The following is a 12,870-nucleotide window of genomic DNA, read 5'->3' on the forward strand; positions in this document are numbered from 1 at the left end:
AAGCACATTTGTACAGCTTGGTAGCATCCCAGGGCTGGAATTCATCTGACAGCCTGTACTCACAGCACGACAGCTGCAGAGGGGAAGGGCAGCTGCAGGAGGGACTGGAAAGCGACAGGAACATGCAGGGAGATGCTGGCTTTTGGCAGACTCAAAGTAAGTTTGATGCTTTGAAAAACACACGGATGTCACCAGGTGAAAGTATTGAGACAGAAACAAAATATATTTATTAGAAATATTACACAGCGACACACCTTACACTTCCGTTCTGAGCCCTGTTCACCTCTAATAGTATGTCATGCTTGGGCAGTGCTTGGTGCTATCTAGTGTGCTCTTGACAGAAAGGAGGCCACGATGTATCAAGTGCATTCCACTAATGTAGTGACAATCAGTAAGCTACTCAGGGTGTCCCAGAACTCCAACCTCAATCAGAGGGCTAGAAATCCAGGGCCTTCAGCAGATGCTGGAAACACTTCTCTTCAGATGGCTGGGGGTTCCCTCTTTAATTCATGTTGGTAGTGGTGCATCTCAAACTGGGATACTTAGGAACTGCTAGATTTGGTGGGTGGGTTTGTCCCTGAGGGTCTCAGGGAGACTGGCATGTGTCTGGTGCTCGTGGGAGTTGGGAAGGGAATATGCCAGACAGTCATTATTGCTAGAAGGCCGATTGCTTTGGGACAGCCCCACTCCCTCTCAGGGTCTCTTTTGCCAGAGTAGTCCCAAATCCCCGGGCTCAACTGATTCTCCTGCTTCCATCTCCAGAATAGCTGAAGTCACCACGGGCAGGGGCACTGTGCTTGGCACAGGCACTGAAGTCACCACGGGCAGGGGCACTGTGCTTGGCAGGACATGGCTTTCTCCCTCCCAGCCATGGCTTGAACTCTGGATGGTCTACAAAAGCTGAGGAACAACCGGATGAAGAATGAGAACTAAGGACAAACAGCCCAAGTGACAAGGGACTGAGGAGAGGGCTGTTGCTCGGACCCTGTCCCTGTGGGCATGGCCTCAGCACTGTCATCTGTCATCAGCTCAGACACCACTCAGCGCAGAAAAACACAGACTTCCCCCAAGGTTTAACTTCTCAAGGTCTTACACTCTGCAGTCAGAAGGGCAGATAGGAAACACATGGCCGCGGAGGCCTTCCACAGCCTCCAAATGAGAGGAAAGAAGCCCAAGATAAACAAAAACACAGCAAGACCACAGAGTACCAAAGCTGAGCATGGTATCTACTCTCAGCACCTGGGAGGCAGAGGCAGGAAGATCAGGAGTTCAAGACCAGCCATGAAATACTGTTTCATAAAAATCCCCAAAGCAAAACAAACAAACTAACCATCCCACCCCAAGCACCCCAATAAAACCCGAGAAAATGTAAGGCACCCGCTGTGCTGGTATTCTTAGCTGGTCAGTTTTACATATTCATTTTTGTACCCTGGAGCTCTTCCTAGACCCTGCACCTCCACATGCAGCAGTGCGGTGCCATGGTGGAGAACTGGCGCACTGTCTGCCTGCCTCTGCCTCACCCCCATCACCAGCAGTACCTGCTTCTACTGGGAAGGATCTCATTCCTCTTCTACATCCCTGGCAAGAACTACAGTAATCAGGGGAAAGCCAAAGGAAAATAAAGACAAGAACAGATGTGGCTGGCCAGTCCTCAGCAAACTGGATTCTGATCACAGGGAGGCTGGGCCCCAAAGTGCGAAACTGTGAGGTGTCCGGAGACCAGCATGGAGCCTGCTCTGCTGAGAGCTCCTAGATGTCTAGACGGCACCCTGACAAGAGCCAGACAGACTAAACTCCATGCCTTCACTGTGGCCTCTCCTACACAGCTTGAGATTGATCACCTGTGAGGAAACCACCCAGCTGTGTGGGACAGCACTTCTCCCTGCTGAGAGACAGTGAGGGCTGTCCTCAATCACATCAGCGCAGCCAGCGCTTACGCGGCACAAGTCCTAGCTTTCAGAGGAACACTCATCAGAAAGGAGGTTCTGAGGCCTAGACTTCCACCTGGAGATGAAGGGGCCCATTTCACAGCTGACTGTGGTCCCTAAACTGCGGCTCAGGAGCTCCTGTGGGGAGCACAGGGAGTTGGGGGGGGGGGAGTGCCCTGCCTCTCTACATGGCTGTCCACCAGTTCTGGAGAACTGTGAGAATCTGCAGACTCCACCTCTGCTCCGTTCCGGTTATTCTGACTCACCTGATCGGAGGGTCAAGCATGCAGTTCCTAGGAGTCCCAGGGGAACTGGATGGAGCCACAGCCAAGAACTACAGATTGAGCCTGAAGGTGGAGTCTGGGACACCAAGAGGCTACAACAGTTTGAGAATCAGTGCTGCTGCACCCAGCTGCCACCTATCAGAGGGATGGACTGGAGGGAGGGACAAAACCCAGGTCCTCCGAGGACACAGACTGGGCCAGCAGGGTGGCTCAGATAAGCAGGCAGAAATTCACTAGCACTATTGGCGGTCAATCTCAGAGGTTGCTGTGAACAAGGTCCTTTCTCAAAGGACCAGCACAGGGCTATTTGGCACTTAGAACAATAATGGGTGTTTGTGCACACCTGACTGTCTGAGAAAGGGGCACCTCATTTGCTATCAAGTGCTCATTTATTTGTCCAAGAAAAATAGCAAAAAGTCTCTAGACTCTAGAGCCAAGGAGCCCGAGTCCTCAGGGAGGGTCCATGCAGCTTCTCAGGGAAGCAGCAGGATATCAGGGACAGTGCGACTGTTCCTAATAGCTCCTTCCATCAGGCAAATGTAAAAGGCCAAGCAAGTGCTAAGGACCAACTCTGTCTGGAGCTAAAACACAGTTTATATTTCTGTCTTCCTACCCTGTCGAACTGTGCAAATGTGCAAGGAGCTTACCAGCACAGGCTGCTCCACACGCATAAGTGACTTCTGTTGAGTCCCCTATGTTAGGCAGATGTGTGTGTGTGTGTGTGTGTGTGTGTGTGTGTGTGTGTGTGTGATGGAACTGTAAATAAATAGTGGGCAGAAGGTGATTTGGACAATGGTCATGGCTCCATCAGCCAGGACATCAGCCCTGTACTCAGGCTGTGTGGTTAATGTGCATGCCAGCTGGCCTCCCGTAGACCATCAGCAAGGCACCGAGGGCTCCTTTGCACACGTGAGGAATCAAATAGGGACAGTGAGACCTATGCAGTGTAATTAAGTCGTCAGCTACACAGAGCTGAGCAAGTTATTTCCCTAATCAGTGTGTTTCTAGGTAGCTAAGAAGCAAAAGCTGTTTTTGTTTTTCTGTTCTGTATGGTGCTGCTTTATTTCAGGGGAAGGTGGTTGGTAAGGACAGAGTTTGGACTGAAGCAAAGCCAAAGCGTTTTAGTAAGGGGGCGGGGGAGAAGAGACACGGTGAGTGAAGGGCTGTTGTCAGCATGTAGACCACGTGTGGGCTGCAAAAGGGACTGGTGACACTGGAATCTCACAGGAGAGGGCCTGGGTTTGGGGACCCAGAATGTGAGGAGTGGGGCCTGCCTCTCTAGAAACTTCCCATCGGGAACAAGGATTCCTGAGCATAGGCTCCAGACATGTTTGCCTCTGGTCCGCATGGTGGGGACACGGTGGAGGCAGCTCTGCTTCTCGATGGAGTGCTGGTCCACTTGGCTCGAGCCTTCCTTGCAGCTCCAGGTGGCGAGGTGGTGGGCATACCAGGTATGATGGACAGTGAGCAGGCGCGTCCAGGACTAACGAGGCCAAGCGGCAGCTAGTTGGTCTGGCTATGTTTCAAAGTACTTGTAGATCTGGGCCACATACTGCATCACGCTCTGCCAGTCAGGCCGGTCTGTGTAGAGCATCTCACTGAGCTCCTGCGAGAGAAGGTAGCAGTCAGCAAAGGGACATCTCAGACCTCTTTTTACAAAAGGGACTCTGATACAGGTCAGGGTTGGTACTGACTAGAAACCATCCATGACAGGAGTCAAGGCACAGGCACACACAGACCATGCTGAAGTGCTGAGTTAGGCTCTTCCGCAGCTTACCTGATAGGTATGTCCCTTCCAAAGACGCAAGACATAACTCCCTAATGTTGTCATCTTTAAACACCATTACAACAACTATTTACAGTCACCCGAACTTTTACTGTAGAAAATGGTCTAAGCGGATGGTGGTGGCACATACCTGTAATCCCAGCACATTAGTCTTAGGGAGGCGGGGCAGGGGGAGTACCAGGCTAGCCTGATCTATAGAGAGAGGGTTCCAGGACAGCCAGGGCTACACAAAGAAACTCTTGAAAACTAAAACCCCAAACAATCAAAACCCAAACCAACAAAAGAAAACAGAAGAAAAAGAAGGAGGAGGAAGAAGGAAGAAGAAGAAGGAAAAGAGCCGGGTGTGGTGGCGCACGCCTGTGATCCCAGTACTTGGGAGGCAGAGGCAGGCAGATTTCTGAGTTTGAGGCCAGCCTGGTCTACAGCGTGAGTTCCAGGACAGCCAGGACCACACAGAGAAACCCTGCCTCGGGGGTGGGGGGGTGGGGGGGTGGAGGGGTGGGGTGATGGGGGGACCAGGGAAGGAGGAGGCCCGGGAAGGAGGAAGGAAGAGGGAGGAGGGAGAGGAGGGGGAGGAGGAGGAGGTGGAGGCGGAGGCGGCAGCGGCGCATATGAATGTAAGTCCAGTTTCCTGGGATCCCACCACAGTGGACATGTTCCCACGACTCTGTGCCTTTCTGATGGACATCCTCCCACACTGCTGTACTTGAGCGGGTGTGCACTTCTGTAGTTTCCCTTTGCTTCCAGTGCACTGCACTTTGCAGTGGGTAATGTTATCTCTTTCTGAGAGACTTCCTGGAGTGCTACTCATGGGTTCCCACAGATGCCTTGAGTCAATTTAAACCATGTGTCTTAGTAGTGTTATTACTATTTAATATCTGGGATCTGGACTCTTCTTTTTTCTTTCCTTCTTTCCTTCTTTCTTTCTTTCTTTCTTTCTTTCTTTCTTTCTTTCTTTCTTTCTTTCTTTCTTTCTTTCTTTCTTTCTGATAGATCAGTGATTGAGGGAGCTATTTATTTAATTTTATTAAATTACACCTTTTGGGGGCAATTCTGCAAGTAAGTTCGCTGAACAATCAGGTATAAGGCTGGGCCAAACAGTGACAAGGCAGGTGAGAAGACTAGGTGCCCAGGGGGATATTCTGCAGAGCTTTTAGAGCATGTTTAATTATTAACTGTGGACTGGATGTGGAGGCTTTTGTGTTTGGAACACAACATAGCCAGAAGCAGAGACAATGGGGGAAGAGGCTGAACTGAGCACACCTGCCCCTGGGCCTGACGCCCAGCTGTCCCTCCCCTGACTCAGCATCCAAACATTTCTCCCCTGTTCTGCTCTTAGTCATGTTGAAATGATCAGTGTATCACAATCTATGGGGAAGCGTACAAAGGGAACAAACGGTGCCTTCTACACAGTTTTTCCCAGAACAATTTTTAGAACTAGAAAAATGAAGTCTTGAAGCAGGAGTTGCTAATGGCAGCATGGACACATGCTAGAGACTGTCTGTGCTGACCGCAGGCAGATGAGTTCTGACACACCTACAAACTCCAGAGAAACAGCAAGCTTCCCTCTGTGTAGAGCAGTGGGTCTCAGCCTTCCGGATGCTGCGACCCTTCAATACAGTTCTTCTGTTGTGGTGACCCCTAACCATAAACTTATTTTGTTGCTACTTCATAACCATGATTCTGCTAATTTTAAGAATTGTAAGTATTTTTGGAGATAGAGGTTTGCTAAAGGAGTCATGACCCCTAGGTTGAGAACCTCTGCTGTAAAAGAAGGCATCTTCAGTTTCAGAAAACTTCAAAGTATAGTTATTCGTCACAGTTTCACTAAGACCATTTCATACCACCAATTACTGAATCAAAAACATTTTGGTACATTATTAACATCATATCTGAAGCCAGGCAGTGGTGGCACATGCTTTTAATCCCAGCACTTGGGAGGCAGAGGCAGGCAGATTTCTGAGTTTGAGGCCAGCCTGGTCTACAGAGTGAGTTCCAGGACAGCCAGGGCTACACAGAGAAACTCTGTCTTGAAAAAAAAACCAAACCAAACCAAACCAAAATGAACAAAAAAATTATATCTGAAAACCTCTGAAGAAATGTTTTGTACAATTCAAGAGGAGGAAGTAGGTTGTCTTAGTAATAATTTCACCACATGCAATATTTGCTTAAATTAATGGTTAACTGCCCAAACCCAGGTCCATATGATTCTACCAAACATATGTGGAAGAACTAATACTGTTCTTTCTTTAGTCTCAAAAAAACAGAAGATGAAGGACCATTTCTCAACTCATTTTGTGAGATCAGATTAACCTACTATTAGACACTGTAAAAACAAACACAAACCCCTGTAAATGAGTTTCTCGGATGAATAGACACAAAACTACTAGTAAATTGAAAAAATATTAGTAAACAGGGTTCATTAATCTATAAAGTAGAATATATCATAATTCAGTGAGGCTATGGAAAGTATCACTGGTTTGATGCTTTTAAGTCAATGTAATTCATCATATTAACACTGAGAAAAAAACACAAGCTTCAGACTATATTCATGATAAAACGATTCTCTGAAAAGAAACGAAATGTTAACTTATTTTATACAGTATAGGATATGTACCCCAAGCACAACAGCTTGCATCATATGCAGCTGGGAAAGACAATGCTCTTTCCCTCAAATCAAGAGTAAGACAAGCCGGACGGTGGTGGCGCACGCCTTTAAACCCAGCACTTGGGAGGACCAAATGGGTTTAGCAGGGAATTCTATCAGATCTTCAAAGAAGAGTTAATACCAATACTTTCAAACTATTCCATGAAATAGAAACTCAAGGAACATTACCCAACTCATTCTATGAAGCCACAATAATGCTTATACCTAAACCAAAGACCAAACAAGGAAGGAGAACTTCAGACCAATCTCCCTCATAACATTGATGCAAAAATACTGAACAAAATCCTGGCCAACCGAATCCAAGAATGCATCAAAACTATAATTCACCACGATCAGGTAGGCTTAATCCCAGTGATGCAGGGATGGTTCAATATACAGAAATCTGTCAATGTAATCCACTACATTAACAAACTAAAGGAAAAAAAACCACATGGTCATTTCATTAGATGCTGAAAAGGCTTTTGACAAAATCCAGCATCCCTTCATGATAAAAGTCTTGGAGAGATTGGGAATCCAAGGCCCATACCTAAACATAGTGAAAGCAATATACTGCAAACCAGCAGCCAACATCAAGTTAAATGGAGAGAAACTTGAAGCAATTCCACTAAAATCAGGAACCAGACAAGGCTGCCCACTTTCTCCCTATCTATTCAATATAGTACTTGAAGTCCTAGCCAGAGCAATCAGGCAACAAAAGGAGGTCAAAGGTATACAAACTGGAAAGGAAGAAGTCAAAATATCACTATTTGAAGATGATATGATAGCATACTTAAGCGACCCCAAGACTTCCACCAAAGAACTCCTAAAGTTGATAAACAACTTCAGCAAAGTGGCTGGATATAAAATTAACTCAAGCAAATCAGTAGCCTTCCTCTACTCAAAGGATAAACAAGATGAGAAAGAAATCAGGGAAATTAAATCCTTCACAATAGTCCCAAATAATATTCCATACCTAGGTGTGACCCTAATGAAGCAAGTGAAAGATCTGTATGACAAGAACTTTAAGCCTCTGAAGAAAGAAATCGAAGGTCTCAGAAGATGGAAAGATCTCCCATGTTCAAGGATTGGCAGGATCAATATAGTAAAAATGGCTATGTTGCCGAAAGCAATCTACAGATTCAATGCAATCCCCATCAAAATCCCAAATCAATTCTTCATAGATCTAGAAAGAGCAATTCTCAAATTCATCTGGAATAACAAAAAACCCAGGATAGCAAAAACAATTCTCCACAACAAAAGATCTTCTGGGGCAATCACCATCCCTGACCTCAAGCTCTACTACAGAGCAATAGTGATAAAAACTGCTTGGTACTGGTATGCAGACAGGCAGGAAGATCAATGGAATAGAACTGAAGACGCAGAAAAGAAACCACACACTAGGGTCACTTGATATCTGACAAAGGAGCTAAAAACATCCCGTGGAAAAAGGACAGCATTTTTAACAAATGGTGCTGGATCAACTGGAGGTCTGAATGCAGAAAAATGCAAATGGGCCCATTCTTATCTCCTTGTACAAAGCTCAAGTTCAAATGGATCAAGGATCTATACATAAAACCAGATACACTGAAGCTTATAGAGGAGAAAGTGGGGATGAATCTTGAACACATGGGCACAGGGGAAAAGTTTCTGAACAGAACACCAATGGCTTATGCTCTAAGAATAAGGATCTACAAATGGGACCTCATAAAACTGCAAAGCTTCTGTAAGGCAAAGGACACAGTCAATAGGACTAGACGACAACCAACAAATTGGGAAAAGATCTTTACTAACCCTACATCAGACAGAGGGCTAATATCCAATATATACAAAGAACGCAAGAAGTTAGTCTCCAGAGAATCAAATAACACTATTAAAAAATGGGGTACAAAACTAAACAGGGAATTCTTAACTGAGAAAACTCGAATGGCTCTAAAGCACCTAAAGAAATGTTCAGCATCCTTAGTTATCAGGGAAATGCAAATCAAAACAACACTGAGATTCCACCCCACACTGGTCAGAATGGCTAAGATGAAAAACTCAGAGGACAGCAGATGTTAGAGAGGATATGGGGGGAAAGGAACACTCCTTCATTGTTGGTGGGATCACAAGTTGGTAAAATCACTCTGGAAATCAGTTTGGCGATTACTCAGAAAATTAGACATAGTAGTACCCGAGGACCCAGATATACCACTCCTGAACATATACCCAGAAGATGCTCCTATATGTAATAAGGACACATACTCCACTATGTTCATAGCTGCCTTATTTATAAGAGCCAGAAGCTGGAAAGAACCCAGATATCCTTCAACAGAGGAATGGATACAGAAACTGTGGTATATATACACAATGGAGTACTATTCAGCTATTAAAAACAGTGAATTCAGCTGGGCGGTGGTGGCGCACACCTGTAATCCCAGCACTCTGGGAGGCAGAGGCAGGTGGATTTCTGAGTTTGAGGCCAGCCTGGTCTACAGAGTGAGTTCCAGGACACCCAGGGCTATAGAGAGAAACCCTGTCTCGAAAAAACCAAATCCAAAAAACAAAAACCAGAAACAAAAACAAAAACAAAAAACAATGAATTCATAAAATTCTTAGGCAAATGGATGGAACTAGAAAGTGTCATCCTGAGCGTGGTATACCAATCACAAAAGAACACACATGGTATTCACTCACTAATAAGCAGAAGTTAGCCCAAAAGCTCAAAATAAACAAGTTACAATGCACCCAGCACAGGAAAGCTGAATAAGAAGGAGGACTTAAGTGAGGGTGCTTCGATTCCTCTGAGAAAGGGAACAAAATACTCACAGGAGCAATAAGGGAGAAAATGTGTGGAGTAGAGACTGAAGTAAAGGCCACCCAGAGACTGTCCTACCTGGGAATTCATCCTATAAACAGTTACCAAACCCCAACACTACTATGGACAATAAGTGTATACCAAAAGAAGCATGACATGGTTGTCTCTGGAGGGGCCCTGCCAGAGCCTTACAAATACAGAGGTAGATGCTAGCAGTCAACCGTTGGACTGGGCATGGGGTCCCCAATGGAGGAGCTGGAGCGTGGTCCGGAGGAGCTGAAGGGGTTTATGGGCCCCATGAGAAGAACAATGATCTCGGCCACCCAGAAGCCCCAGGACTCCCAGGGACTAAACCTTCAACCAAGGGATACACATGTTTCCAGCCAAAAATGTGGCAGAGGAAGGCCTTGTTGGGCATCAGTGGGAGGAGTGGTCCTTGGTCAGGTAAAGGCTCAATAGATGCCCCAACAAAGGAAAATCAAGGGGGCGGGGAGGTGGGAGTGGGTCAGGTGGAGGGGCATATAGGTGGAGGCAGGGGGTGGGAGGAGGGGTTGGGGGTCTTTGGGGAGGGGGCAAATCGGGAAAGGTTTTACCATTGGCAATGTAAATGAAGATGATATTCAATAAAAAATTCCAGTAAATCTTAATTTTTGGTAGATATTAACAAATGCTCTAAAATTTATGAATATGGGAAAAAATGGTCTAGAAGAACAGCAAAGGGAGGAGATTTTATCTCTGGAGAGGGTAGGAGAAGGATGTTCTCCTCACACCTGGTACTGGACGAGATGGCCATACAAAAAACAAACACGCAAACAAGCAACTAATGCACAATCCACAGCTCACACAAAAACCAATCAGGGAGCACAAGGAGGAATTTTGAAGGATCTAGAAAAAAAATACAAGAGCAAATCTGAGTTTGTGATCTGGGGTTGGGTGATGAACTTTTAATTACATCAAAGCATGACCATGAAAGAAAACAACTGAAAAACTGGGTCAGAATTAAAAACTTTACCAGACCTGGGAAGATGACTGGGCAGCAAAGAATTGTGAGGAAAACAGAGGTCAGCACAGCAGAGAGACTCACAATAAAGCATCAGAGAGGTCTATGGTCACGAGGTCCTGATCTCAGCACTCTGCAGGGTTAGGCAGGAGGATCAGAAGTTCAAGGACAGCCCTGGCTATGCAGTGAACTCCTCCTCAAAGACCCATTCCCGCAACAAAGCAAAACACTCAAAAGGAGACAGGTACTACAGGAATAGACCGATCTAAAAAATGGCTATGACAATTACCACATGCAGGGGAAAAACACTCTTATTCTAAAAACAGAATAAAATGGTCATGTCATTTATGCGTAATTGTTATGATTCTATCAGAAGATATTCACTCCCTGAGATAGATAGATAGATAGATAGATAGATAGATAGATAGATAGATAGAGACAGGTACCTCTCATGGCATACCTATGGAGGGCAGAGAACAATTTGCCCCTTCTATCATGTGGATCCCTGTGACTGAACTCAGTTGGTGAAAAATACTTTTACCCACTGAGTCATCTTGCTGGCCCACAGGGAAGATTCTGACAAGAGAAGGATACTGGAGTTACTTTGTTGTTGTTGTATTGTATTGTATTTGATGGGCGTTCTGTCTGCATCTGTGTCTGCCCACCACATGTGTGAATGGAAGCATTTTTTGAACAGGAAATAAAAAGGAGTTCCATGTAGAATTAAATTTAGAAGATATTTTCTTCCTCTGCTTAATGTTAAGGCAGGCCTTAATTGGGAGGGGGGTTTGCTAAAGGCACTGGTTAATCAATCACTCAACATACCTTTGCAACTAGTATGTTAAGTCTGAAGCAAAGATATGCTTCTCCCATGTGGTTTGTTGTGAACAACTTAGGGATGGATTACCACGGCTTAAGTACCTAGTTAGTGGGCTACAGCAGATAAAATGGAACAAAAAAAAAAAATCCCCAGCCAGAATGAAAACAAATTTGACTTCGAAAATACTGGTTAAGAATCTTAGTGCCTTGGTGCTGATGAGCTTAATCAAGAACATTAGAAATATACCACAGGGGCTGGAGAGATGGATCAGTGGTCAAGAGCACTGGCTGCTCTTCCAGAGGACCTCGGTTATGTTCCCAGCACCCACATGGCACCTTATTAACTAACTACCTATAACTCCAGCTGCCCTCTTCTGGCCTCCACGGGCACCGGGTGTGTATGTGGCACACACACACACACACACACACACACACACACACACACACACAGGCAAAATACTCATATAAATAAAATAAAAATAAATGAATCTTTAAAAAAAATCCACCAGAAATGTGTCGTATTTTATTCATCTGCTCACACATCCTTGCTACTAACAGTCTGTGGCCTGGCACTGTTCTCAGGACCTTCAGTAATAAAAAGAGAAAGTACCCGTCACCCAGGCTCACCAAAGCATTTTCTCAGAAGAGCCAAACTATAGCGGCACCCTAGTGTCCAGTAACAGATGGGGATGAGCAGCATGTGGTGAAACTGTAATTTACCTTAAAAGGGAAGGGACTTCTAACAGATGAGCTTTGTGGACCTTACACTAAGTCACATAAACCAAACTAAGACAGAAATGGTAGAGCAAATACACTTGCATGGGGTGTCTAAAATAAGGTCTTCCTCAGGGTCTAAGAACAGAACAGTGGCCACCAGGCTGAGGGTGGGGATGAGGAGTTAATGTTTAACAGACTCAGAGTTTCGATTTTGCAAGATAAGAATTCTAAGGGGGAGGGTGGCAAGGATTGCACCACAATGTGAAGGTGCTTCACACCACTTAAAGTAATTAAGATGGTAAAACTTATAAAAAGCAACTGACCTCACTTACCGGACTCACGGATGTTTAGAAAGACAAAGGGTAAGGCTCTTGGAGTTCCTGCTTCGGGGAGTCTAGTCTTGTGCAGAGACTGTCCCGCACAAGCCCTGAGTGAGCAGCCTGTCCTGGACTAAATGACTAAGGCCACAGTGAACCTCACCAAGCCACAGTCCTGGGGGATACAGCACGGTGGCTCTGCAGTAATGACAATGGCGCCAAGGATATCTGCCCATTCTTGCTGTAGGACTGTGATGTACACTTAAGGCATCTGTTTCACTGTGGCTGAGCAGGAAACTATTCTAAAGCTCGGCATACACTACGCCAAGCTTTATAGCAGATAGCTTTACAGAGCTTCACTCCGAGGGGATTTTGATTATCTGTTTACATAAGACTTATTTTTATTATTTTTAATTACATGTACTTATGTGTTTGAGTGTGGGTTTCTGGAGAGAGACTGCAGAGTGTCACTCTGGTGTGTCAGATTCCCTGGAACTAAAGTTATAGACAGTTGTGAGCTGCCCAACATGGTTGTTGGGAGTCAAATTCCAGTCCACTGCAGCAGTAGAGCCCTCAGC

General features: G+C 45.5%; 1 protein-coding gene across 6 annotated transcripts in view; it reads right to left on the reverse strand.

Moving 5' to 3' along the window:
- Positions 1-204: 204 nt before the first annotated feature.
- Positions 205-12,870, reverse strand: part of Specc1 (sperm antigen with calponin homology and coiled-coil domains 1) — a 271,073-nt gene continuing 258,407 nt past the window's right edge. For all 6 annotated transcript variants that reach the window (XM_052196809.1, XM_052196813.1, XM_052196811.1 and 3 more), the window contains one exon: positions 205-3,818. In XM_052196809.1, the coding sequence (XP_052052769.1) occupies positions 3,729-3,818 (90 nt within the window). In that variant the 3' untranslated portion in view covers positions 205-3,728. The remainder of the gene's footprint in view (positions 3,819-12,870) is intronic.

Source organism: Apodemus sylvaticus, chromosome 10, assembly GCF_947179515.1.
Source record: "Apodemus sylvaticus chromosome 10, mApoSyl1.1, whole genome shotgun sequence".
Classification (NCBI taxonomy): Eukaryota; Metazoa; Chordata; class Mammalia; order Rodentia; family Muridae; genus Apodemus; species Apodemus sylvaticus.